Source organism: Dryobates pubescens, chromosome 16 (assembly GCF_014839835.1).
Source record: "Dryobates pubescens isolate bDryPub1 chromosome 16, bDryPub1.pri, whole genome shotgun sequence".
Classification (NCBI taxonomy): Eukaryota; Metazoa; Chordata; class Aves; order Piciformes; family Picidae; genus Dryobates; species Dryobates pubescens.
This window is the reverse complement of record NC_071627.1, coordinates 14914346-14942221: the sequence shown is the minus strand read 5'-3', so window position 1 is coordinate 14942221 and position 27876 is coordinate 14914346. Positions and strand designations below refer to the sequence as shown.

General features: G+C 37.3%; 1 protein-coding gene across 2 annotated transcripts in view; it reads right to left on the bottom strand.

Annotated features, from left to right (window-relative positions):
* Positions 1 to 27876, bottom strand: part of GABRB2 (gamma-aminobutyric acid type A receptor subunit beta2) — a 133577-nt gene that overhangs the window by 48360 nt on the left and 57341 nt on the right. For both annotated transcript variants that reach the window (XM_054168387.1, XM_054168388.1), the window contains exon 6: positions 14484 to 14566. In XM_054168387.1, the coding sequence (XP_054024362.1) occupies positions 14484 to 14566 (83 nt within the window). The remainder of the gene's footprint in view (positions 1 to 14483; positions 14567 to 27876) is intronic.

The following is a 27876-nucleotide window of genomic DNA, read 5'->3' as shown; positions in this document are numbered from 1 at the left end:
TCAGCTGGAGTCTCCCTAGTGAGCTTTGTTCTACCTTCTGGCTACAATACTTTCCACAATCATACAAATCCCTGAAGGTAAAAAGATTTTTTTTTTAGAAGACAAAGCAAACAAACCAAAAACAACCCAACCCCCAAAACTCAAAGCCCAAACTACGCAAAACAAGCAGCTGCTCTACGTTGTCTAAATCAATGTATTTAAGGAAAACACACTACATTCAGAATGATGGCATCTTCCTAGTGCAAGGAAGTGATATCACAAAACAACGTTGTTCCTATATAACCTGAGCCTTCTCATCACCAGAACAGTCATGTTAATATCACAGTATTTATTCAAGAGAATGTTTTTCTATTTCAACAAGCAAACTTACAGAAGTGGTCACAGGAGCCTACTCAGTGGGAGGTGCTGGCTTACACTCAGTCAGGAAAAACCTTTCAAGAAGGTTCTTCCAACAGCAGATTTCATACCCAGAAAAAAAAAAATTAAAAAAATTTTAAAAAGGGCAGTTCTCTTTATAAAGTAGAGACAGAAAAGCTGCTTAGAATATAGCAGCTTATATAGTAGCACAATATAGTATCTTACAGGTAGACCAATACAGAGTTAATAAAAAGAAAGTGCTCTCTTGTAGGTTTTTACTGTATCTAACTACCCACTTTTCAACATCATCCTCATACTCATTCTATCTGTAAACCAGTGAGTTTATGCACTAAAGAGTGAACAAAAGACTATGGTTGACTGCCTAACCACTAACACCACAGAAAGCTGGACAGCAGGCCATAAAGAACTCAGATTGCCACATGCTGGCTATTGAAATAGTACTGCGTCTCAAAAAGAAGAAACACAACCATACATTTCAGCATTTCTCCTTGTCAAGAGGTAACATTTACTGCTGTAGTCATCAAATTCCATCCAAATGCAAGACTAGTATCACCTCATGCTAAAGGTAGTAAACCAGGTACTAACTCTACCCTATGTTTACAACCATCATTTGAAAAAAGTACCACAGTGGAGTTAATTAAGGAAAATCACAGTATAACTAACTAACTAAGGTTGGAAGAGACCCCAAGGATCATCAAGTCCAACCTGTTCCAACAGACCTCACGACTAGACCATGGCACCAAGTGCCACGTCCAATCTCCCCTTGAACACCTATATATATAGCAATCTAACTCCTGATGAGCTCCTTGAGTGCTGCTGTACAGTGAGAGTAGCTGTGTTTTCCTAATCTCATAAACACACTGTCAAATCAACTGACAGTATTCAGATTATTTTTTAATTTTCTTTACCATGCTTGAGTCCCTGAAAAACCACATACTCATATACCAGCTCTGCTCTGGTTTGTCTCAAGAAAGAATATTTCTTCAGATGTTTCATACTAGACTTACTTGGGTATTATTAAGCAAACTGGCTGAGAGACATATTGCAGCTGATTTCCTTTGCTTCCAAGACAGAATACCAAATGAGTTTTATGCTTCAAAGGCTGTGTCTAAATACATCTCTAGTCTCAGTACTCCATGGTGGAAATCAGTAATTCTCAGAATTGCACGTACCCCACCCCCAACAGTATTTCACCTTCAGAATTAGTCTGTGACTCAAACTTGCTTTTGCTGAGTGACAGCTATAAAAAAGACAAAAATTACTGCTGCACCATTCCCTACAGAAGCACATACAGAAACAGCAAGTTAAGTAATTATTCCTATTTATCTGTGCTAATGAAACTACAATACAAATCAGGACTCCACATTGTTCATCTTTTCTCTAACGGACAGTGGTATGACAATGACTCAAGAGATTAACTGAAGACCACCTACAGTTCTTTTCCTACAATAGCACAGCTATAGTCACTAATCTTTTTTATTAAGTTGCTAAAATATTATTTAGATGAAGCTAAAAATCTTGATTTCATTGTTATTTATAGACTGAGCAAGATCTCCTTCTGTGTCGTAGAACAGATTTAAAACAGAACCAGTACTGGAGGTGTTTGGGTTTTTTGAAAAATGCTTCAAGGAACACTTTTTATGCATTGGTTGGACCTCTCAGAAAACCTGAGTGGCCTTCTTGTCTTGCCCTCATATAAATGATATGTCATTACTTTGTTTATCACCTCAGAGTACTTCTGAACACTGCATTTGTCTAGGACTCCTTCTGTTCTCTTTTGTTGGATTATTTGTCTTCACTATTAAATGCCATAGACATCAAGTTTTCCAAGTACTTCTCTGATGCCTCCTAAAACAAAAAATAAATCCTAAATAAAATGCTTGGGTTTTAAAACTTTGAAATCACCTGTTAGAATATTTTCCTCTCATTGAAAAGCTCAACCAACCAACCTTGATCATATTCTTGGCCTATAGGTACACCAACCTGGAATGAATAGGTTCTAAACAGTCTAAATGGAATTCCGAGTCCTACTATATGTAAGCATTGTCAAAGGCTACAAGGAGAATATTTTTCAAAGGCTGAGCTGGGCCTTTGTGTCAGCAAAGGATCAAGTGTCATAAAATTTGTTTGACAAATATGGTATATAGAAAAAAATATAAACAATCCTCCAGTGTCAAGAGCCCAGTTCTTTGGTTTCCTTTTATCACCGCAGTAAATTGCTGACAAGCATTACTAATGGTCTTTTAAAAGTAGAAAATATCAGATGGAAAATATTTTTAAATAACAAACCCTTGATTTGAGTTTGCAATACTACTGTGAAAGAGTGTTGAACAGGATCTGTGTGAAATTGTTATTTGCATTTGCAATACTTTCCCTTAAGGTTATACTCTATCAGAACCAAGATGGAAATAGTAGGTATGGAAATAATATGAAAGATTGCTTATGGACACTTTAAAACCAGAACAAGTGAAAAAAAATCTGACTGCAGCAGATACTGACTGATTTTCACGGGTAATGACAGTCAAAAGACACCTTGCTCAGAAATGGCTGTAACAGAGATGCAGATGAAGCACCCTGGCTCCAGTTTAGAACTCTGATTCAGTATTCCCAGAAGGCCAAAGCTCAAGTTTTAATCAGGCTAGAGAGCTTCCCGTAAAAGCAAGTCATTTTAAGATATAAAGTATGAGAACATATTAAAATACCTCATCATATATAACCATTAAAACTATGAAAATCATTCTTAAATGATAATTACATCCATGAATTCACAATTTATTATTTGGTAAAATTATAGACACACCATATGTAATAGGCATAATGACCTAATTTATCCTTAAAATAAAAAGCAAATTGGCATCCAGCCACAGAACAGTGTCCCTGGGTAGAGTTTCAAGGCCAAATAAGAACTAGTACATATGTAAATACATGCAAGTAGGAACCTACTGTTTAGTTACACAAAGGTAGATGTTTGTTTGTTTGTTTAAAGAAAAGGTGACTAAAAGCTTACAGGGCTTATGGATCACTCAGTAGCACAGACTGACAGCAATGTGCAGAGTAGAAAAGCTGCTTTTGTTTACATCACTTTCAAAACTCCTACCCAAAACCAAACAAACCAAAACACTTCCCCCCACCAAAAAAAACCAAACAATCAACCCCAAACAAAAACCCCCAAACAAACAAAAAAAAACAACAAACAACAAACACCCCACCAGTTTTTATATATAATTACTTAGATTTGTTGCATGTAAAACCAGAAAAATCAGCTGCCAGGAAATCAAATTTTGCAGTCATCTTCCCTCAACAGAGGTTAACATTTTTCCATGTTTTACTGTGTCTGGAAGTCCTTAAATTCATAATGAAACACACAGATACATCAATGAAAAACAGTTTTATTTCTTTAAGAAAGCTAACATATTTACCAAAGACCTTGTAATTTTATACTGTAATTCCGCTACACCCATACAATCATTTCCACAGTATTATCAGCAGTACATGAGGTATCACTGTAAAAGAAAACAGAGAAGGCTATGCTGTACACAGTACATTTCTGGGTAAAATGCATGTTTTGGCTGCAGCAAGGCAAAGGTTTTTCTGCTCTCATAGTAAAGCTATTTTTTTTTTAACTTCATCTTCTCATAAATGAAGAAGCAAAAGCTATAGTTCTTCTTGGTCAGCAAGATAACAAGCTTTGATAGCAACTTAGGGAGGCTTTGCAGGAGAAAAGTAGCATATATTTACCATACAAGACTGGGTCTTTCTGGACTTGAAGAGTTGTTTTTGAAACCTGAAATGAAAACACTGCTCTAGTTAGTAGATGTGTTTGGCAGAACCAACAACAACTATGCTACAGCAACATAAACAACTTACAGTGTAAGTGTAGAGCACTTGGAGTTCATCAGTTTCCCTGCACATTCACCTTAGCTGTGTGTGGAAAGTGAGATGTTCCTTGGTTTGGATACCACTCCTAGGACAAATTCTGACAGAACAGGAGTAACCAGTGTTACTGTTTATATTACTCATTTTATCTCTGCAAAGCAAAGAAGATAGAGAAGAATGATAGGTAAAAAGAAGAATCTACAGTTGTGTCATTTGCATCTTTCCAGAATTTCCCCAGAACAGTGACAGAACATGCATTGGATAGGTAACAGGTTACTAAGGTCCAGACACAAAATCCTGTAAGAGTGAAAGCAAAAACTTAGCTTACCAGCATTTCAGTATCACTCAGGCTGTCTGTGTAACATTTTGGTACAGATCAGTCTTCCAGAAGTAAGCCACTGAAGATGGCAGACAGTTTCAGGCTGTGGTCAGGAGAAAGAAATTCCCATTTTCTGGAAAAGCCCCTGCTGGGCACAGATGAACTCCCACAGGTACTTGCTCTGCTTTTATGAGACCAGTTCTTGTCTCAAAAAAGGTCTTTGCCTTGAACAAAACTTTGACTGCTTTGAACACGTACTTTTAATGCATGTTGATTGTCACCATTGTTGCAGAAAAACATGAAAGTTGTTAATTTTACCAGGAAATTGTGGTAAGGGGTAATGTAAAACCCATCAAATACTTGGATAATCACCTTTCACACATCCATTAAGAATCTGGATCCCCACACAGTGCTTGATGTCATTCTCAATAATCAAAGACTACTAGTGTTACAAGTTGTTCTTTCCAATATTGCATAATCTTCTCCAGAGCACAGTTCCAATATGCATGTCAAAATGGAAAGGTGTGTTTGTAGGCAAAACAGCTGACTACTAAATTCCATCAGTTCCTTGGGTTACCTTGTTGTTATGTAGTATTATAACCTGGATTGAGGTAACATCTCAAATACCGGCCACAGTAATGCATCAATCACGAGATCACAAGCTTGTGTGATAGCAAATGTAAGGAATGGATTGCTCTGTAGCTGAAGAGTGGAAATGTGAGATGCCACAAGATCCAAAGCTACAACCTAAATTAACATATTTCCAATATATTCCTGTAAAGCTGAGCATTCAGATCTCTGCTCCACACACAATAAAGAAAGTTACAGGATGCAAAGAATTGTCCTTTAGATGCGCATTACACAAAACACGTGTCTGAGCCAAACGTCATAATGAAAATTCTCAGATCATTATTCAGGGGAAGAGTCCTTATTTTGGTAAGTTTTAAATCTTGATGAGAGAATGAGAACACCACAGGATACAGAGATACTTCAGTCTATATGGTGGGAAAGCATCTGTGTAACTTGATCAAGAGAAATGGATGAGATTACACCACACCAGGTGATAAATAGAAGGAAAATTATATCATTTAACTTATTAATTCAAAGATGCCTTTGCCAAAATGCAAAGCTGCTTGTAAAATATATTAAGTTCTTCAGGACATTGTCAGGATGTTGCCATTCAGATTGCTTTTGTGTTTTGTTTTTGTGTGGTTTTTTTTAACCATAAACTAAATAGTATTTGAAGCTTGCTTCTCACAGAAAGCCTGACAGATATTTTCAGTTCATCATGAATTGGACACATTCAAAGAAAAAAAAAATATCTTGAAAACTAGAATTGGACTTAGCACTGCAAATGAATGCTGAAACATTTCACTCTTCCACAAAAAAATAGCAAGGTAATGAGCAGTATCATTTCTATCTGCAAGCAAGACACAAGTGCCACATCCTAGTCTTTTTGACAGAAGTTGAAATGCATTATTTACAAATAGCACTTTGTTATTTAGGTCATTTCACTGAGTCCTGAAAAAACCTTTGTTTAGCACTAAACTCTGCAATGCAAGTAAGCCATGCATTACAGGGAAGCAAAACATTTTATGTCAATGGATTTATTGGTTAAAAAAGAGAACGAGGAAGGGACGGGATTAGTCTCTCATCCCACCGCAAAATCAGGTACTTTAGCCCAATGCAAATAAACCTCACAAGAGTCCATCAAATCTGTAACATAACCTACAGCTGACACAGTGATTAAAAAAAGTATGACAAATTAATGTGTCACCAGGCCAGACCCAAGAAGTGCTGCCCCCTTTACCCAGGGAGCAGAAAATTGTGGCTATTGCCACCTCAAAACAACAGTTACTTGTTACCACAAACAGCCTCTGATGTAAGGTGACCTCTTGCTGGCAGGAAGACAATGCATGCCAGCACCGAGTGCTTTTTCTGCCCCTGCGGGACATCTGTGTCATTTCAACTGTGGTTCCACAGTTAATAGTGATCAGGTCCAACACTTGGAAGCACTAGGCAGCAAGTGAAAACTACTAAATCCAGTTATTTTTGTGCCTGAACCAAAACCAGGAGAACTTGACAAAACAATAACTATTGTGGATACACTCAACACACTCCAAATATTCTGCCTGAATTGTTGACTGAGGGAATCAAGGCTTTCAACCATTTCAAGTACATCAAACTTCTAATAAAATTATATGTTCCAAAGAAAATAAAAAACCTATAATCTCCAATCACACAGACCTAAGATATGTAGTAGTATCACAGATCTTTCCAATACCACTTATGACTTTTTCTTGAAGAAATCACCAGGTGCTTGGAAAGAAACATTTGCTTCAAGTATGGGAAGTTGCAACAGAAATCTTACTACTTGGTTTATTATATGGTAAATAAATACAAACCACCAAAAACCCCCCAAAACAACCTTGTACAACTCATACCTTCTGGAAATAGGACTGTAAAGTGCCAACCCACCAGTTTTCCATGTTCCCACATCACTTATTGCATGTAAGATTATCAGAGTAATTTTCAGAAGGTCATTATTTTCTTTCAGAGAGCATCATTCTACAGCATCAAGGATGCTTTCTGGACATATTTTTTCCCCCCTAAAGCCTTTAACAAATTAATCTGGTGCTTTCTGAATATGAAGTCATTGAAGGGGGCCATTTTTCCACTCAATAATCTTCATAAAAGACAGGGTTATACACAGTAAGGACAAATGTACTCTGACTCGGAGTGGATATAAAAGGCAAAATGTTCTAGAAGTTGTAACACTATTTGCATTTTGTCTGTTTATCTTTATGATTTTATATATCCTCCATATTCAACTACAGAATGATTTAAAAAATGAACTTCAAGCTATGACTTTCTCTGTGGAAATCTACATTGCCTGTAATGTCTGGTGCTGATAAGCAGAGACTGGATATTAGGATCTTGAATTTTCCTTTAAATTCAACTCCAGCTTGCTTCAAGGCATTAAGAAGCTGTTGCAGAGCTCCCACACAATTCTTTGTTCACTTGCAAACAGTATATCATCTTGTTTGTGTATAACTGCTGCAAAGATGCACTGAGAATCTGAAAGCCTTGACCAATGTCCCTCACTGGGGAGGTGTGGTGGGGTCTTACCAAAACTGGTTCACTTGCCCACAACCCATCCTAATCAAATGTGCTGAGGGTAGCCAGAATTTGCTTCCCTTCTTTTGACTAGCCAGAAGAATCATCTACTGCTAGGTTTTTTTTAGCTCTTACTGAATCATCCTATCTACGCACTGAAGAGGAGTCAAGGATTTCCTGTTCATTGCCTGTCTGCATTATGCCACTGAAATTACACTTCTTCTCAACATACTTGAGACAAAATTACTAAGGACAAATAAAGAATGAAGTACCTGTCCCAAAGAAGCCACACTATAAAGCTGATGTTGCTAAAATGAACAGTCTGGGTACAGAGATGGAGTTCATCATTGCTAAGCAATCCCTGTCTCTTCCCCCTGCAAAGTACCATACAGGTTGAATTGTCATAGAAACCGAGTTAAGGCATCCAAACAGTCACATGATGAACAAGGAAGGAAAAGAAGCACTTCAATAAGGTCAGCTTCTACTGACAGAAAAATGTCCTCCCTGTACAAAGGCTGCTATGCAAAACAGACTCAGTTGAAGGGACAAATGGGACAGGGCACATGCTACACCTGATAAATGGAAGAAAATAAAATTAAAATTGACCATTATTAAGATTGGAACCTTCAGTGGTCCAAAAGTCACATATTTAGCTATCCACTTACTGTGCAATTGTCCCATGGTATCCTCCTTTGCTGAATCCCCATTTCCTGGGGATAAGCACAGTTCCTTGGCTGGCATCAAGCACTTTTGCCTGTAATCCAGAAAAACCTTACCTGGTCAGCTCCTGGAGTTCTACCATTTGTCCTGTGTGACCTGATTATAGCTTTGATCAATGGCCAGAGCAGCCATCTGCAAAGTATACAAGGCTTCAGGAAAAGGTATCTTTGATTTCTTTTCAATGCCTTAAATGTACTTGTAAAGTCACCTTGAGCACACAAATATGACTTCTGCTTCTCTTCTTGATGAGCTTTCAGATGTGATTAGAAAGTGTTTTGATACTGGGCTGCACTGGTACTGGAAGGAATGATACTCTTTCTCCTCTGTTTTTTCTGTCTTTTTCTACATTCTGTTACCACATGAAAGTTTTAAAGTTATCCTAGAGTGTCTCTGTGGCCTTTTTGTCATGAAACAGAAAAAAAAAAAAAGAAAAGTCTAATCCAAACATCCCAGGCTGTTATATAAACTAAATATGCTGCAAACAACCATTTCTCATTCATCAGCAAAGTGGTCCTTCCCCGTCTGCGCATGCCATTCTGACTGCCCTTTTTCCCTGGTTAGTACATCTGAGTGGCAAGCTCCCTGTTTGTCAAGGCCACAGACAGCAGGGCTTTAATGCACTTTGTTTAAAGCCACATCTTTAATCCACTACAGAAAGGGTTTCTGAGAATGTGCTTCTAAGGAGAAATGAAGCACGCTCTTGTTTATTCCACAGCAACAAAGAAATGGAAACATAATAATAAAATCAGTGTCAAAAGGCAGGCAGTTTATGCATTTTACCTCAGTATGACATAAATACAGCTATGCCAAACACATTACAAAATGTGATACGAAGGCACTGAAGCAAATGTTTGTCTGTGTGGCACTACATAATTGAAATGGACAAAGGTCCAAACGTACCAGACGAATCTTGAATGATGACATTTAAAAATATTCAAAAGAATCACAATCATTTACCTCTGCTCTGCTAGAGAATGTGCAATATGATATTTTACTTGTTTATGGGAATTTAGGTATTCTTCAGGCTGACTTGTATTTCTTTTTGCCTTTGAGCTCCCGCTAGTTTTATGGTTGATTAGCTAAGACATTCCTTTCAACAGTTACAACTCCAGAGAGGCAGGAAACAGCAGAAAAACAAAATTATTCTTGAGCTTCATCAGAGACTCAGCAATTCATACTGCAGTGGCAGAGGTAGGAAGCAGAAAGGAGAGCTATTTTACTGAGTTAAGTCAATATTCAACAAAAAAGGAAAAAAAGCTTTCTGTTGCCTGCAAGTTGGGAAACTAAGAAATGAATACACAGGAAAGCTGATTTCCCTCTGGTATTCTAAGTTTGCTATTTAGTGTGTTGGGAAATAACAAAAGAAAGGAGAAGCAGAATAGCTCAAATTAGATCCCCTTGGAAAATACAGCCTACAGGTTTAGAAGCATCATAGCAAAACTCAACATTCAACGTATTTCTGTCATTTAAGGATGAGTAAAACAAAACAATGACAGAGATGCAACTAGCTATATATTAAAAAAAAATAGTAATTTCAGTTCTCAAAAATTACATTCCTTGAACAAGTGGGCAATAGTCCTCTTTTATGCTTTCAGCATCTAATCCCAGTAATACTACTTTAAACTCAAATAGTAGAAATGCTCTCTTGTATTATAGAATTGTTAGGGCTAGAAGGGACCTCAGGGATCATAAATTTCCAACCCCCCTGCCACGGGCAGGGACTCCTCACACAAGATCAGATTGCTCACAGCCACATCCAGCCTGGCCTTAAAAACCTCCAGGGATGAGGCTTCTACCACCTCCCTGGGCAACCTGCTCCAGTATCTCACCACCCTCATGGGGAAGAATTTCTTCCTAACATCTAATCTACACATTTCTATTTCTCCTGCATTCCCCCTAGTCCAATCACTACCTGACGCCCTAAGAAGTCCCTCCCCAGCTTTCTTGTAGGCCCCCTTAAGATACTGGAAGGCCACAGTTAGGTCTCCTCAGAGCCTTCTCCTTTCCAGAGATAGAGCCCTAACTCTATCAGTCCGTCTTCACAGGAGAGGGGCTCCAGCCCTCTGATCATCCTTGTGGCCCTTCTCTGGACATGTTCCAGCACAGTCATATCTTTCTTGTAATAAGGGCTCCAGAACTGGACACAGTACTCCAGGTAGAGTCTCACCAGAGTGGAGCAGAGGGTGAGAATCACCTTCCTTGACCTGCTAGCTACACTTCTCTTGATGCAGCCCAGGATCTGGTTGGCTTTCTGGGCTGCAAGTGCACACTGATGGCTCATGTTCAGCTTCTCATCTACCAACACCTCCAAGTCCTTTTCTTCAAGGCTGCTCTCAAGCTAGTCACTGTCCAACCTATATTCTTGGTGTCATCATCAAACTTTTTGAGGGTGTACTCAATGCCACTGTCACCAACAAAGACATTAAACAAGACTGGTCCCAGTACTGATCCTTGAGGGACTACTGGTCACTGTCGCATTTTCATTTTTTTATATTATACACAAAAGTCTTTTCCACTGTAACTTATAATTTGTAAATTAATCTAATTTAGCTAAATCTAGAGTAACAAAATTTTTACATTGGCCACAAAATTCAGTAAAGACAATGCCACATGGAAAGGTAACCCAGGCAGCTAAGAAGCCAATCCCCTCTGGCATCAGTAACAGGACAGGAGGGAAGAAAAGGAAGGAAGGAGAAGCCAGAGAAAGAACAGAAGGACATTAGACACATTTACATGTGTGGAAATGGGACAAAAATCTATCATGACTTAAAGGATCTGACTAGACAATAACTGCTTTTTTAAAAAAAAAATAAAAATCTAACCTGGACTTCTGTAAAACATTTGATATAGGACTAAGAACAGACAGCAATAACAATATATAAAAGATATGCAGGAAATTGTGCTGCCCTGACAGAATAGATTGCGTTCAGTACAGCAAAGCTTTTTCTTCTTGGCATGAATATTTAGTATTTGTGTGTTAATGAAATTTCTAATGAAACAAAATGTTTCAGCACTGTTAAGACAAAGGATGATCAGAACAAATACAGCAAGAACTGGATAATATTGCTACAGTCCTCAAGGTTAAGAATATTACTGATCTCTTTTAACATGGTTATGAAATGCCAAGTCATGTGTACTTAGTACTATGTAAAATCTACCAAAAGCTAGAATCCACTGCTGGAGAAAGGAGTGAGGAAGGTAAAGACATTACTGGACTGTTCCAGGAAAGACTGTCATCTGTGAAAGATGCAGTTGTGAAGAAAGGCAAGGGTAATTCTTTGAAAAAGGGAAGGATTAATATCACAGCATAATAAAGATTTCACCTAGGATACTGGTTATGGTACTACTTATTCGTAATGAAGAATAACATTAGCTCATTATGCATTTCTCTCAACATACCTTTGTATGAGAAAGTAAAAAGCAACTGGGATATTTGGTTTCATGAAATGAAGCCTATGAGAAACTGTGACTGTGTAAATGTATTAAGAAGGTCCCAGCAGAGCTGGGGAAGACTTGTAACTCAAAGAAAACGGTTGGCACAAGCAGTGACTTTCATTTCTTGCCTTCATAGTCATGAAAACACTTGGTGTAGAAAAACACGTCCAACAGGATCAGTAGAAACAAAGCCACTTTTAACATATAGCTTAACCAGTGTAAAGAAGTGATTATGACTTGTGTACCCACAATGAACACCTCAAAGTCACTTTCCATCTTATTCACTCTACCCATTTACCTACCAGCATTTTTGGCTGAAATGATTCATAAAGATTAGACAGACTCAGGGTTTTACCTGAAGAGATTGACATGTATAAAGAGCAATAATTCTCTAAAGCAGCATGAAAGTGTTTCAAAGCACAGTTCAAATATTCTATCCACATTCTTTAACACCATTTGTCACTGCAATGAAAGACAGGTTAGCTACATACAGTATCCTGATTTAAATCCATTTTACTTTTGTGATGCTGCAACAGAGCTAATAGGTCTGCAAAGGAGCTCTCCTACATGCATCCTAACCACTACAGCAAATTAAACTTTTATCTTTTCAATATGATACAATGAATTCTGTCCTTTTCTTACCAAGTGGAATAACAACTTCAAGAGCTCAATACCTTGTTTTCCAGGGTCGTTTCTCAGAAGAAAAATTCTACCACTTCAAAGTTCTACTCCAAATCAGATAAAAGAGAAACATCAACCTAGAGGTCCCACATTAGGGACAGGAGGAAATGACCTCAAGATGCAGCAAGGGAAGTTTAGGTTGGATATTAGGAAGAATTTCTTCACTGAAATGGTTACCAGACATTGGAGAGGCTTGCCCAAGAATACAGTGGAGTCCCCATCCCTGAAGGTATTTAAGTCATGTAGATGTAGTGCTTAGGGATATGGTTTAGTCAAGGACTTGTAAATGCTAGGCTAATGATTTGACTCAAGGATCTTAAAGGTCTTTCTAGTCTAGGCAATTCTGTGATTCCAAGTCTGAAGGAGAACAAATGTTCTCATTGAAAAGCAGGGTCATAATTTAATTTTCAATTTTTCATAAGGACTGACCTAGGAGGTATTTTCTGGGAATATTTCCCAGAGTGGATTCTGCAGGCATGACAGGCAGAGGATATATAGTTTGTGAATTCTAAGAATATTCAGAGAAACCAGCAAAGAAGAGAGACAGCAAAACTTTGTTGATTGTTAAGCAATGCTGTAAACAGAAAGGATGTCCTCTTGACTCTCCAGCTCGCCACCTTACACAACAGGAAAAAAGGAAAATTCCAGATCCTTGCTACAACAATTAAAAGCCACTGGCACAGCAAGCCACATTCTCAGTAAAAAAAACCCAACTCTGTAAAACTGGTTAAGCCAGTAGTTTTCTCACACCTTAAAATCAGCCTACCATAGTAGTAAAAGGCTACATGCATGAAATTTTGAGTTAAATGCTACCAATAGATATTTTATAATGAACTGGGAAAAAAACCCAACCAACCAATATTTTACCTGTTCTCAAAAGAGCAGAGTCCATGATCACATTGGCTGCTTGTGTATTTCAGCAGAAGGGGTGAACTTCAGTGACAAAGACTGATTTTGCTTATTTTATCCACTTAAATTATTTCAGACAGCAATGTCACAAGTTTAATTCAGGAAAGGATTTTGGCATATCTTTACATTACAATTAATGAAACCTGGACACAAAGTTAAAGCATATGCTTAAATACTTTCCAGAATAGGAGAAATAAGATCAGCTGTTCCAAGTTCGTACCAGAGTGTTGCACAAGCTACTGTTATTTTGTACTTCGTGCACACTGAAATCCCACATAATCTTTTATAATACAGAAGCTACTTTAAAAATACACATGCTTTTGTGTACTGTGTCTTAAAACATACCATTACTTTCCATTTCACATGCCACATTCAAGCTAATAAATTACTGCTATGATCTTAATTAGTGCGCACACAAAAAAAAATGCATGCTTACCATATTACCTTTATAAAAGGTGATCATAAATTGTTTCTTCTCTGATGTACTTAGTTTCCCCAAAAGATTTTTCAGGGAAGAGATGTGAAATTTTATTTCACAACAGATGTTTTATCTACATAGGATGTTATCTACATAGGATGACAGACATCTGCTATTAAATCATACACATAAAACTATGTTGTACTATAAAAGAGGGGTTAAAAACCCCACATAAAACACCTCTTTCAAGGACAGTTCTAACTTCTTGCAGTCATTTATAAATGGAAACAAGCTGCCACACAATTCAGCAGTAAAGGAGGATAAAGAACTGATAATAATCCTTGTGCTCCTCACATGAACTCCGAGGCATTTGAATGAGACTTTTAAAGCTGTAAATTGTCCATCAAAACACAGAATAACTTTTGCTAATCCTTGTGCCACAAATTACTAATCCATCTGGAAAGCTATTTTTTGCATGTGTTTACAAGGATCTAAATGTCATCAGACAAAGACAAGTAGGTTAGTAGCATGTTGGAGGGAAAAAAAAAAAAGGAAAAAAAAGACTATGACAGAAATAAAAACTCCAAAGCAGTTGACCACAGAATAAGTAGGATTTGCAGAAGTACTTACAGCTCTCAATCTCCAATGTGCAGTTCTGCTCATCCAGCGGATATCTCCGTAGGTCCATCATACAAGCAGCTGTTGTTGTAATTCTGTGAAGGAAAAAGAAGAGCTTGTTAATATGTCTTGTTCCAATCTCTCCTTGATCATGCATAGTCTGCACAACTGATGCTTTTGTCTGTTTTTACTGAAATACCACGTCTGCTGCTTACTTGCAACTAACACTGCTCTAAGAAGGTTATGCCAGCCTGGTGGGTGAGCAGAGAGCTTCCCCTTTGCACACCATTATCATAGCACTTTAAGCTTTAATAATCATCAGGCAATTCATCCTGACAAAATGAAGCATGAACTAGGATTACAGTACTTCTTTCATTTTATAGTGGAGAACTTGAAGCCAAAAAGGAAAGGCTCACAGAAAGGTAGCAGAGGCAATCTGAAGAAGAACAGAGAGAGACACATATGTCATGTCCTGGCTTAATACTCTAAATCCCTTCATGAAACGTAATGCTTCTTTCTTCTGTTCAACACTGCTTTGTAAACAAAATATTATTTGACCTTCATGTTAGAAAGCAAACATTTTCAGGACCATTTTCACAAAACCACTCAGACCACCTTTCTGTCTCCAGATTTCACCAAACTACTAATGCTGACATGTGTCAAGTCTATTAGATGTTGAGAGAAACAGCTGTAGTATCAATTAATCTTGTGTTGATAAGCCTCTGGAGGAATATGATCCTGAGTTGATATGAATCAGGGAAAAGTTCTCAGAAGTATTTTATTAACTACTTTCCCATCAAGTCTTCTTGACGTGTAGACAAAAATAAATTCATCTCTCACCCTCCCATCAGGGGCATGCTATATAACTGTAGTAATTAAAAAAACATTACAATCTGGGAACTGCCAACAGTCAAAATAGCATATCCTCCATATAGGGCCTGTCATAGATTCAGTGTATAAAATGAGAGGTTTCTAGGCTTTGTTTCACTCTCTACCTGATGAGAAACCTTCTCCTACAGCTACTAGCATCTAATGATTCCTACAGACTTAGAGAAACAATTTTCTCCTGTGTATTAAGTACAGTTGACTGGCCAATTCCATCTAGGTAATCTGTTTTCACATCCATAGAAAAATGAGAGCACTGCACTGCAGCCAATTGTATAAACTTTCTTCAGGCTAAAAGTTGACCAAATGATTCGACCCAAATCATTAAATACAAGATGATGTGAGTGTGCCTCCAAAATGGTACCCAAGTGGATAGGTGAAGTGACTGCAGCACAAGCAGACACTGCACAACCTGAAAGCATTGGCAGTTGCATCTTTACAGGGTATTTATGAGATACTAGGTGACCAACAGTTTCCTTCTCAAAATCCTGTCTCCCTTTATGAAGGTTACTGGCATTTCATAACAGATATTTAAACTGTTCAATAACTGTTTACAAAGCTACTATTACACTCTTCCATCTGAAAAGAAGATTGAGAATGCTTTCATTTGATGGACCTCATTTTTTCTCCTTAAATACCTAATAAAGAGTTCATTAGAAGCAGAAAAGTACCACTTCCTGACAGAGGCTCACAATTCACTCCAGCAATCCTTTCCACAAGGCACTTAAACACTGAGACTACACAATCTTTTTATTAGCATCCTTATTGTCCATTCTAAGAACACTTTACTGTCATTTCCAGAAGAAAAGAATTCCTGCAAATTTCTTCAAAGAAAAACGAAGTAGGGGCAAGTTATTCCTATAAACACTTAGCAACTCCTACATCTTTCTTGTCTATCTTGACAAGAACCCTCATTTTGACCATTCATATGTATTGGGCTCTCACAGATAAGAAACACCTTTCAGCACTAAGTTCTTTCTTCAATCACTACGTGGGTACTCAAAGAATTGGCTTTGAAAATATATTGGTTTTGATCAGTATGAGTTACCACAGATGCCTCAAAAGACAGCTTCCTGTAGTGGACAAAAGCTGGAGAAAAGAATCCTTCCTCAATGGAAGTCTTCAAGATGCTAATAAAAATCAAATTGCTAAGGAATATGTTTGTTGATAACAAATGCAAATGGAGCAAGCAGTAGAATATATTGTTTAAAAACAAACAAACAAACAAAAAAACCCAACCACCACTGCCCTCCCCCCCAAAAAAACAAAACCAAAACCAACCAAAAACCAACAATAAACCACCAAAAAAAAAAAAACAAAAACCAAACACCCAAACCAACCAAGATCTAACAACAACAACAAAAACCCAAAACAAATTTCCTGGAGGTTTATTCTTGGATCCTTCTTTTAAGATTCAGAGGGAAATCAAAGAAATTGCTCCGATTCAGTATTTCTATGTTACTACAGTTACAAGTTTTACAAGAATTGCAGGAATTCAGAGGAGAAGAGTCACAGTCAAGGTTTAAGTGCACAAATGAATTGTGGCAAATATGATCCTGGTTGGCTACTGAGTTTTCTAATACCTTTCTCCGCACCAAACACATTTCTTCTAGCAGTGTCTACCAGACCAGGGGCTTCGGCACAGAGACAAACTTGTGCTATCCTCAGTGAAGCATGTGCTTATATTGATGGTGGAGCCAAGAACTCAATTCTGACATCTTCAATAGGATTTTTGGGTGCAACAAACATCACAAAAGGGAGCAGAGGCTGCAGCCAGCTAGAAGACAAGTTCTTCAGGGAACATTGTCAAATCAGTAAAAGACACAGTGCCTTATTTCATCTGAATATCAAGAAAAACAGTGGCACAGTCATGAAACAATTGGTAGAGCAGAGTTTTAATCAAGCCAACACAGCAGTTTTGAATAATGTACTCCATTCAGCTCACTTGATCATTCTTCTCCATAATGCTAATTTGCTGAAATAATAAAAAACAATCTGTCATTTCCTCTCTTAGTATATCCTTCATATTTTTACCCTGACTTTTCTCACATTTATGGTAAAGGAGAAAAAGTTCTCTTTCATCTTCAAAATATTTAAAAAACAAAACTACCTTTTTTTTTTTGGGTAATTCCTGATGGTTTGCAATTCATGGTGAATAACTAAACCAAATTGCTGATACAAGAGCCAAGACACATGACCTACACCTTCTCAGAGGAAGAAACAGCAGTTCATTTATAGCAGCTAGGAATATGTGAAATGGGCATAAAGCCTCTTCCATTTAATTTTTCATAAAAGGTTTAAAAGTATTTTTATACAGTCTGGACTAATGCACAAAATATAACATTGGATTTTGCATAATGTAACCTTGAGCACAAGCAACATAAGAGGGAAAGCTTTGAAAAAGCAACACTGTGACTCAACTCATTACAGCCATTAAAGACGATAACAGCATAACAGATCTCTCAGAGAAATGCCAAGTGAAATGAAACACAGTACAGACCTGTCTCATACACTAATCTTTTCCCCTGTTGTTAAAGTAAGCTTCTGATGTTCGATGTTATGATTCTTAACAATGCAAACCAGTCTTCAGCTTCCTCTTTCATGAGTTTTGAATGTAGACTGATTATGGAGTTCAAAATCCAAACAAAACCAGGCCAACCCTGAAGCACTAACCTGACTAAATAAAGTATTATGAGCTAGACCTAAAGCAAACTTCATGTGTCGAAACAAGCATAGCCATAGTGCAAAGAAACCTGCATCACAACTAACTTGCAGCAAAAGTAAAGTCTGCTGTCAGTAATTCAGACAAACTATTATTTCTGAGAAATCTGAAAACCTGCCCACCTCCAAAGCTTTGGGAGGGTCTGTGATTCTCTTAAGAGCTGGAAATTGGCACTGCTCCTTTCACAGGGCAAAGCTGAAGCCCATAAAGAATTTTTTATTGTAACACTTTCAAACTTTAAGTGATACAGAAAATAATGCACATCACAAATACTATCCCAGCAGTGCTAATCATTCTTATTTTTCAGTGCCATGTAGAGGACAGTTTTTCAAAATCCAATAGATTTTGCTCTTCTGACAAGTTCAAGTGGGATTTGAAATTCAGAATAGCAACTTAAACAGTTCTGACATCACCAGTGGAGAAAAAAAAAAAACAGCACTGAAAGACAGGAGAGCAATGCTAATGATAAATGCAGCTGGATAGAATCCAATTCCCACTTGGAGCTGCTGTGGATCTGCAAAGCTATAGGAAATAAGCAGCAACAGAAACTTATCTCTGCCCTGGAAGGATGCAGCCCTGATCTGCAATTACAGGATTACAGACACAAAAGAAATGATGAGCAAAATGGTGACAATTTCAGCTTTTCTGAGTAGGGTGGTAGTATGAGAACTATGCAATACTCCCCTAACTTTATTACTGACAGATCATGATCCCGTTGAGTCTGGGAAAATACAAATACTAATTCTTTCATAAGCATATGCACATAGATGCTGTCAAAAGCAGTATAATTCTGTTTCACATCTGTATAACTCAAGGCAGACTATGACTCCCCGTTAACAACATCAGGAGCAACCCAAAGACCTTTCAGGGATATACCACACTCCAACAGACTCCATCTCCTTATCATGGGCTTTATAAGAATCCTGTGCACACACTGACTGGGAGTCACAAACTCTCTGAATTAGTTACTGAAACCACATACTGCAGCTGAACCTACTGTTCACTTCTGCTTCTTGGAAACCATCCTGCTGGGTGACAGTTGGAGTCATCAGTGGCAGCAGCAGCCACCAGAGCCAATTTTAAATATGTGGAAAGCTGGGAACAAAACTCTGTGGTGGGCTGAAAAACCACCACAAACTGTAATGGTGACAAATCTCTTTCCTGAACAATGTTATTGGATTTAGACATATGTGTCATGGTTGCTAGACATACTAACAGATCCACTATATATAAAAGATTTATTGCTAATTATAGAGTTCACAGACCTCTTTCTCCTGCTTATTCATATAAAATCTAAGCTTCCCTTGGATGTTACATTAAAAGTTGGCTTTGGCAAAGGATAAACAACAGTGACATTTCTGTAAGACCATTTCTAAATCTGAACATTCAGCTACTGACTGCTATAATCTTTCAACTGGAAACTGCATACATTGTAGAGGAAAAAAAAACACACTAAAAATGATTGTTTTATTGATGCAGATGTCTCAGTTTGAGATAAAATTATATGATTAGGCTACCTAGAACCTGTAATATGTTTTCTCCTAATACCTGATTTTGCTTACATCATTTGGGTCTTGCTATCTGACAACATGTAAGTATTTTTTTCTTTCTGTGGTGTGAAATCCCCAAATAGTTAGGGACTCTCTGAAAGCATCAAGTGTATTTGTTAAAGCTAGATGGCACAACCATGATACAAGTCAAGAATATGAAGCATATGATGCAAAAACATTTCCTAAATGTAATACCAGATAGCAATAAACTTTTGCATCAGATAAAAGAGAGGGAGGCAGAACACACACAGCTACTTCAACCTCATGAAGTTTTGTTGTTGTTTAAACTGCTGGTGAAAGAAGCATACAAGATTTTTAAGAGGAAACTAAAATATATATGCCTATGATCTTTCTTGGGAGGAAGCCCTGCACTACTTTGCTGAAGGATAGCTTGTTACACCTTCTGTATGCCAGCTGGGAAAAGTCATGGGAAACTGAAGCATTTGACTGTTATTTCATAGTAAAAGAATTCTGACTCAGAAGAATCAGAATTTTGCTGCAGATTTCCATGCAATGATGCCAGATTTTCTGCTATATCTTTCTGCATGTAGCTCTCTGAAATGTTCTTTAAATTAGAGAGCATTGCCTGCTACCCTGTCACTGAGTCCAAAACTCAGCCATGACATCATGTTCATAATTTAAATCCCTGAAAAAAAAAAAATATAATCACACATCCCTGCAGTAAAATCTCCTGGTAAAATAACTTCAGCTTTAAACTTAAGTTATACAAGCCCTTTTTCTGAAGTAATATGTGCTTCCCTAGAAGATAACATCCACATAACACAATGCAAAAGCCATGGCAGAATGGCAGCAAAGCTCAGAGGAGCACTTCATAATTGTAATATTTTATCACTAGGAAATGTATCCTTCTCTTTCAACATTCACTTCTCCCTTTCAAAAGAAATAAAATAAAGGGAGAATGCTACACTGCAGGACTTAAAGAGCAGTGAAACAATATGAGCACAATGACAGAGCGACAGTGTGTAACAACCAACCTTGGAATATAGTCAGTGCATGTCCTCCGTTTACACAGAGTTCATAATCCTTTTGCTTCATGACCATCACCAGAAAACTAAAAGTTGTACTTTCAAATATTTTGCAAAACATTCTCCTTACTCCAATTGTGAATGCTGTGTACCTATTTCATTGAGATAATACCAACACTGAAATTAAAAAGTGCGTCACTTCAGCTTCTTTCTCTTGAAAATGTGCATTGCTACCACCCTAGACAGGCTATAAAACACGTATCAATCATGTAAGTCAAATAAATATATACAAAACATCTCTAAGCCAACTGTGTTCTCTTAACAAGAAAAAAAGTATATTACTCTTTCATTTCTAAAAGAAATTTGTACAACTCAATGCATTTCAGAACATATAAAGCATCTTTCTCACAACCTTTTGGGGGGGTCAGGGGGCAGGGAATTCAACTGTATATACACATAAGTGTAAAGAAGATTAAAATTTATTGCATTACCTTTAAAAATAGATAACTTGCAATTCCGACATCACATTTAATACAGACTCTCTTAGAAAATATGGAAGAGATCTAGAACTTTCTACAGAGGCACAAGAATTTGGTGGCTTTTTAAATCAATTCTCAGTGCCTAAAATAACTGGTGTTTAGTTCCAGTGAATATGTTGTCCTGTAAATGTACCCTGAATTAACATTTTTTTTTTATTTCAGGATGATAAACATACACTGTTAAATTAAATAATTGAAGAGCTAGGGAAAAAAGGGAGTATTTTCTCTACAAAATAAGCACTGTTTCAGTGCACAAATTGTACAGATAATACTACTGCTAAAACACAGAAATGAGGAAGTAGTGATTATCAGAGGTAAAATAGTATGAACTTAGCCCACAAGCTACTTTTTTATGCCTTAAGAAAGTAACAAACACAGCAGTACTGCCACTCTACTGTGCAACAATCATCTTTGGAAGAACACTGTTGTCATTTCCCTCAGGAGTCTGTATGTTAAATCATGTAGGTCTTAGAAAAATACTGTGCAACCTTTTCCTCCCCACTGCCGAAATATCTGCAGTAGCCAACTTCCAGCAAACGCTGGACACACCTCCTCATGAATCCACCTTCAAATCAGATGTCAGTAGTGTTTACTCAACCTGTGATTTCTGCACCTTCTTCTGAGTGAAGAGATTGTGCTCTGGAAGATGAGCTCACACAGAAAATGCATTCACTTCTTCGCTGCATTCTTAATCTATACTCTCTGTGACGGAATTAATCCTGCAAAATTCTCTCTTCTCACTGAATGCCACCAAGAATATTACCAATTACTTGTCTATTCAGGGAGACATTTGAGTGGAAGGCATTTTCACCACTCTGGAAAGAGGAAGTTATAGCCAAGGTAAAAATTAATGGGAAAGTCAAAATAATCTTCAGTAGAAAAGGCACATTCAGTTTTATGATTGCAGCTTATTTAGTAATTCTTACAGCAGTAAGATAAGAGCCCAAAGCTCCTATTCCTCTGTCTTTTGTGAGTCAGAATAAGAAGTCTCATTTCCACAGGGAAATGTCAATAGAAATAATAAATGTAAGTGGATTCTTCACAGGCAGAATTACTCTCAGATCCAAATAGGTGGAAAAAAGTAAGTAAAAAACCTCTAGCAGACCTGAAATTATTGTTTCATTAAAGAACCTTTACAATAAAGCAGCAACCCATAAAATTCTAACTCGCAAAATTCTGAGACAAAAGTAAAATGTACTCCCCTGTCTATAAGCAGGAATCACATTTTAAATGCAATCAAAAAGGGAGACAGCTAACAGTCAGAATCAAAGCAAACTGTGCAAAGCCTAGTAGACTAATAGACACAAGTTATTATTTATTCATGCAATTATGATTAGAAATTCTCATCCATACACACTGGAATGCAAGGATAACTACACTGCCTATGTGGCTGTAGGGTTTCACTTAACCATTTACACTCTGCTCCCCCCCCCCCCCCCCCCCCCCCCCCCCCCCCCCCCCCCCCCATTAAACAATCTAGTATATATCTTTCTAATTCTAGGGGGAAAAAACAAAACAAAACACTCAACAACATTCTTTTTTTTCCCCCCTCTTTGCTCCATGCTAACAGAACTTCACTACTGCAGGGAAAATAGTATTTAATCATCTCCATTTTGGTTCTACTTTCTGTCTAAAGACAACCTGACTTCCCCTAAAAGACATCAGAAACTTTTTCAGTAGCATGTCAAATTAACTGGTACAACTAACCATTGGTGACCTGCTCACTATGAAAGGAGAGAGTGGGTCAGGGGAAATAGTCCTCCTCTGAGCAAATCTGCATCCACAGCTTTGTGTGCTAGCAGCTGGTGCCTTTCAGTGACCACTATTGTCCAGACTATTTCTAGTGCCTCATTTACATAAACTTTACAGAAAGCCATCTCTATCCATGACCAAATCTTGAACAAATTTAGAGTCTTTTTTTTCTGTTCTGCTTTCACTGATGGCCAAGAGGATGTTCCCCCATTCCTTTCTCCCTGAATAGGCCCAAAAAGCAAACTGCCATTCACCAAATACTCCAATTCAGCAAACATGCTGAGTGATCCCAAAAAATAAGATCTCTTTTGTCACAAGGGAGCTCATCCTGACCATTGCAACCCACTACAGCAGTTACTTTACCTACTGCAGCTGTAAAGAGCTCTTCCTGCCATTAGGTACTTTTGCAAAATGGATCTCCTTACCTCTGGTAACTGATAGCTTTTTTTATTCCCCACCTGAGAGAGGTCAGCCTTTTACAACTACTTCCCACTTCCTCCCTTGCTTTTAACTCTTTGTAGGAAACACTCCTTAGTTGCAGGTGGATAAAGCAACTACACTGATGATTCGCTTTAAATTGCCTACTTTTGTTTCAGCGATGCTTTTATTTCCAGAAGATTTGGTTGGGTTGTAATTAAGTATATCATATAAATTTTTATGTAGAAAAGACTTTGATATTTAAATTAAAAAAAAAATTAAATTCTATTTATCAATCAATGTTTTAGGGCTAATATTTACTCTTCCAAGTTACCTAAGCAGATATATGTGTATGCAAAACAGGATACCAAATCCTGCACAAAGGGGATATGTGTGACAAAGATGGATAATAAAAAAACAGATAGTGGATATACAAACATGAAAAGAAAAAAGAAAGGTATTATACTACTACATATTTTTGCATTCCAGAACAACATTTCTCAAGTATAGAAGAGAATTTGATGACTTAACATGAGTACCAGTATTCTTAAAACTGCTACAATTTATTCTAGGTTTTGCTAATCATTATTTGTATTAAAGTACTGCCTTTAAAGTATAGATGAAAATGACATATGCAAAACATCCTACACATGCATACTAAGAACTGTCCCCAGGGGGTATAAAGGTACAACACTTCACGGTTCGCCTGAGCCGTCTATGTCCAAAATGTCAGTGAGGCTTCTCCACCCCAATTAACAGCCGGATTTGAGGCTATTTAAGCTGCCTTTAATAAATCACCTGTTTGCACTGTAGCTACATACCCCATCTGAACAGCTATTCCCATGAGAACAGCATTTAATTGAGGACAATGAATAAAGATTTAGCAGATATTTTTAGGTCTAATTCACAGCATACAGGTTTCGAATGATGGATTCCTATTAACATCAATTGACTTTCATTAGGGCTTCTGCAGGGGGTGGGGGAAAGACAAAAACAGACAATACAGATAATTTTGTATATAAAATGCTACAATGGGAAGTTGGGAAAGGAAGAGGATCCCTCTTACTCATATAAATGTTTCAAGGTAAATCTGATTTGGACAAAATACAAATAGCTTATTCTGCACATTTTATTCTTAAACACTGGTATTTTTCCTACTCAGGCTAATCTGCAAGTAGACATCTGTGGAGAAAAAATGTTTTGCAGCTATTTCTGATCCTACTCCTCCTCTCTTCTCCCTGGACAGCTAGGTTTACTGTCAGGATAACTAAACCAGTACATTTTTTCTTTCTTTTAACTTTAGCAATGTAGAAAAAAAAAACAACAAACACACAAACAAACTTCAAACTTCCTCCTATCACATTCCAGTTGTCACAGCTGGGCACATCTTCTCATCAATTGTCTGGGGCTTCAGCTATCAAGTCTCCATTTCATATCAGGTGCATTTTAGACACGAAATACACTTATTATTTTAATATGTCATTAAAGCAGCAGCAATATTGTTTGGAAAATGGGAAGTTTTTTCTCCTTTAACTTTTCCAAATTAATATCTACATTTCAGACTAATTCAGCTTTAGATATGGGTTCATTGGATATTGGAGATAAGCATACAGGGTTTTCTTCTTTAAAAGTAAGTCAAATCTAATGAATACAATTAGCAGGCACCTAAGTCAACTCCAGCTATCCTGCCGAAATCCATACCATGTCCCAAGGGCTACATCTTCTCCTGTGCCAAAGTTGGGAAGTTCAGTTACAACCATTTCCTTCCTCATCTTCCTCATCATCAGTACTCATTTTAGAATACCGATGTCCTTGTTCCAAACAAGGATAAAAAAAGGATGAGGAAAAAAAACCCCAAACCTTCTGACACACTAGCTACATCATAACACTGGCAAGAAGAACTGAGAGCTTGATAGCTATATGAAACACTGAATATTAGAAATGTAAATAGAAAAGCTGAAAAAAAAATCTGCTTTTTGATATTCACTTGGTCCTTTCTTTTTTGTGAAATTATACCTTTGAAACTTTTCAGTAACTAGATCAGGACCTACTAATCCATACATTAGGAAGAAAAAAAAAGAGGAAAAAATAAAGAGAGAAAAGGAGGGAGTTTCCTTCTAATTACTGTATTTTCCTGCAGAATGTTATTTAACAGAAGAAATTTGTATTCATTTAAGACAGACATCAGTAATCTAACCAGTGTCTCTTCCATTTTAGTGACAGTAAGAGCCATCAGTTTCTGCAAAATTATTTGCATTTATGATCAATAAGCTATTATATTTGGAAGACACTTGACTCTGACCTGCCAAACAGCCTGAGATACATTATCTGTTACCAGATAGTGTACAATCAGAGACTCAAAGAAAATCAGAAGAGTTCAACTGATTCTCATCATAGTTTAATCAGGTCTCTGCTTTCCATGTACTTACACAGACAGTGGGTATCACTTTCAACATTCGGTATATCCAGAACTGCATTTTAGCTCTTCATGGTACAGTGACAGCTGAATCAATACAGGGGCTACATTTTGAGGAATTTCTTCCTATCGTGTACTTCTGTAATTTAATTCATAAAACATGACCCCATTATTTTTTGTGTTGCCTTGGCTATACATGAGACTTTCTTTTCTCCAAGAAACAAGTTATGATCAGTTCACGTTTGAAGTGGATTAAGAGTCAGCTGAAAAAAAATATCAGTCCCACCCTGAAGAGAGCAAATGAAAATTCGGTAAGAAAATAAATGCTTAACTGAGATATGTCAGATCTGTCCTGGAGCCATTTCCTGTAGTGAGGGATTTTTTAGAGTGATCATTTTGCTGTACAAAAATGCACATCTTTTCCCCTTTTTCTTTTTTTTTAAACAATTTCTAAAATTACTGTCATGTTTTATTTAAAAGTCTTTTAAACATAAACAATAGGACAACACATACTGAAAGTCAGTAAATTAAATTCATGGCATCAGGGAGGCATTTGCTTGATTAAATGCACAGGTAGTTTGAGGTGACTGAAAACAACAGCATAAATCCACAAGGTGAAAGCATTATTTGCATAGCAGGTTTAGCACAAAGCCATCCCAGAGGAACAGCAGTGAGTCACATGGCTGCTGTGTCCTCTTTACACATCCTCACCCACTCCTGAGCTCAGGAACGGGTGCAGTGGCACTAAGGAAGCAGGCCTTCAGAATATTAGATGGAGTCTGCTTATGCTGGAATCCACATTTCATAGAGATACAGACACTGAGATGATAATCAGCTTGCTCAAATCTGCTGTACTTTTCAGAATTTTTAAACAGTCAACAACCTCAAATTTACAACTCCAAAAGCATGGAAGCATGCTTGTGGTGCAGTGGATCTGTCTCAGCTTTTCACTTCCTCACAGTCATTTTCTAGTCAACGTCTTCAGTTGTGACTGCAGTGCCTTAACTAGGTCTTAATAACTTGTCTCCTCTTTGAATAGTAGAAAGCATCCTAAATCCAGAATACCAGCACTTGAGTCAGAGAGCAAACTACATGTTATGTAAAGCCTTTCATCTTCTGTGTTAGCTAACAGAAACCATGCACAAAATTCAAGCCCTCAACTCTTTATGTAAGGAAAACAAGTTCCTTTCACATCCTTTCTACTCCTTTTTAGGTCATGTCCACGCTTGCATTTCTATCTATGCCTCAGGAACCTTGATACTTGCCAAACATAGTCCTCCAAATCACTCCCTCTCTCTCAGCATCACTCTGTGAGTTGAAGGCTTATTACCCCCTTGCCCCATCCTCTTGCACACAGCATCAAGTTCAGAAGTATTAGTCCCTGTATTGCCATAGACAATATCTCTACCTGATTAGGAAACACCAGAGGTAGAACTCTCATTGACAGGAAAAGAACTGTTCTGCAAGAACTGTTCTGTCTGCAAAAAAATAGCTTCCTTTGGTTGCACCTGCAACACAAGGTCTTTCCTAAACAAATGAAGAGCAAAATAAATCAGGAAGATGAAACCAAAGTGCCCTACTATTTGTAAGTAATGATCAGGAACCCAGAAATGAAACTAAAAGGTAAGTGAGCCTTTAAATTATGAGTAAGCTATAGATAAAAGCAGTGACTTTTGTGAAGAACAAACCCAGAAAATGTGAATGCAAAAATGGCAACACTGTTCTGCAAAACAAACAACAACAGACAATCTGGATAGCCATGACAGATAGATGACATCAAAGAAATAAAGACATTCTAGAGAATTCTGTTAGTTGTACCTAAATCATTATTTTTTATGCTGTTCCTTGTAAACCATATGAATGAATATATATATCAATAAAAAAACAAAACAAAACAAACAACAAACAGAAAATCAGTGTTAAAGACTTGACTTTCCATCTGTCACATACAAATTCCAGTAATCTGGAAAAAAAAATGTTTGCTGTGAAACTTAAATACCTGTAAATCTTGGCTTCAGTTTTGGCTACATTGCAGACTGAGAAGTATGTGAATCTTTTGGAAACATAAGGAATGACTTATAGTTACCCATATAGAACAGGCATTGCAAGTTTCACATGTTGTCAGTAGGAATAAAAAT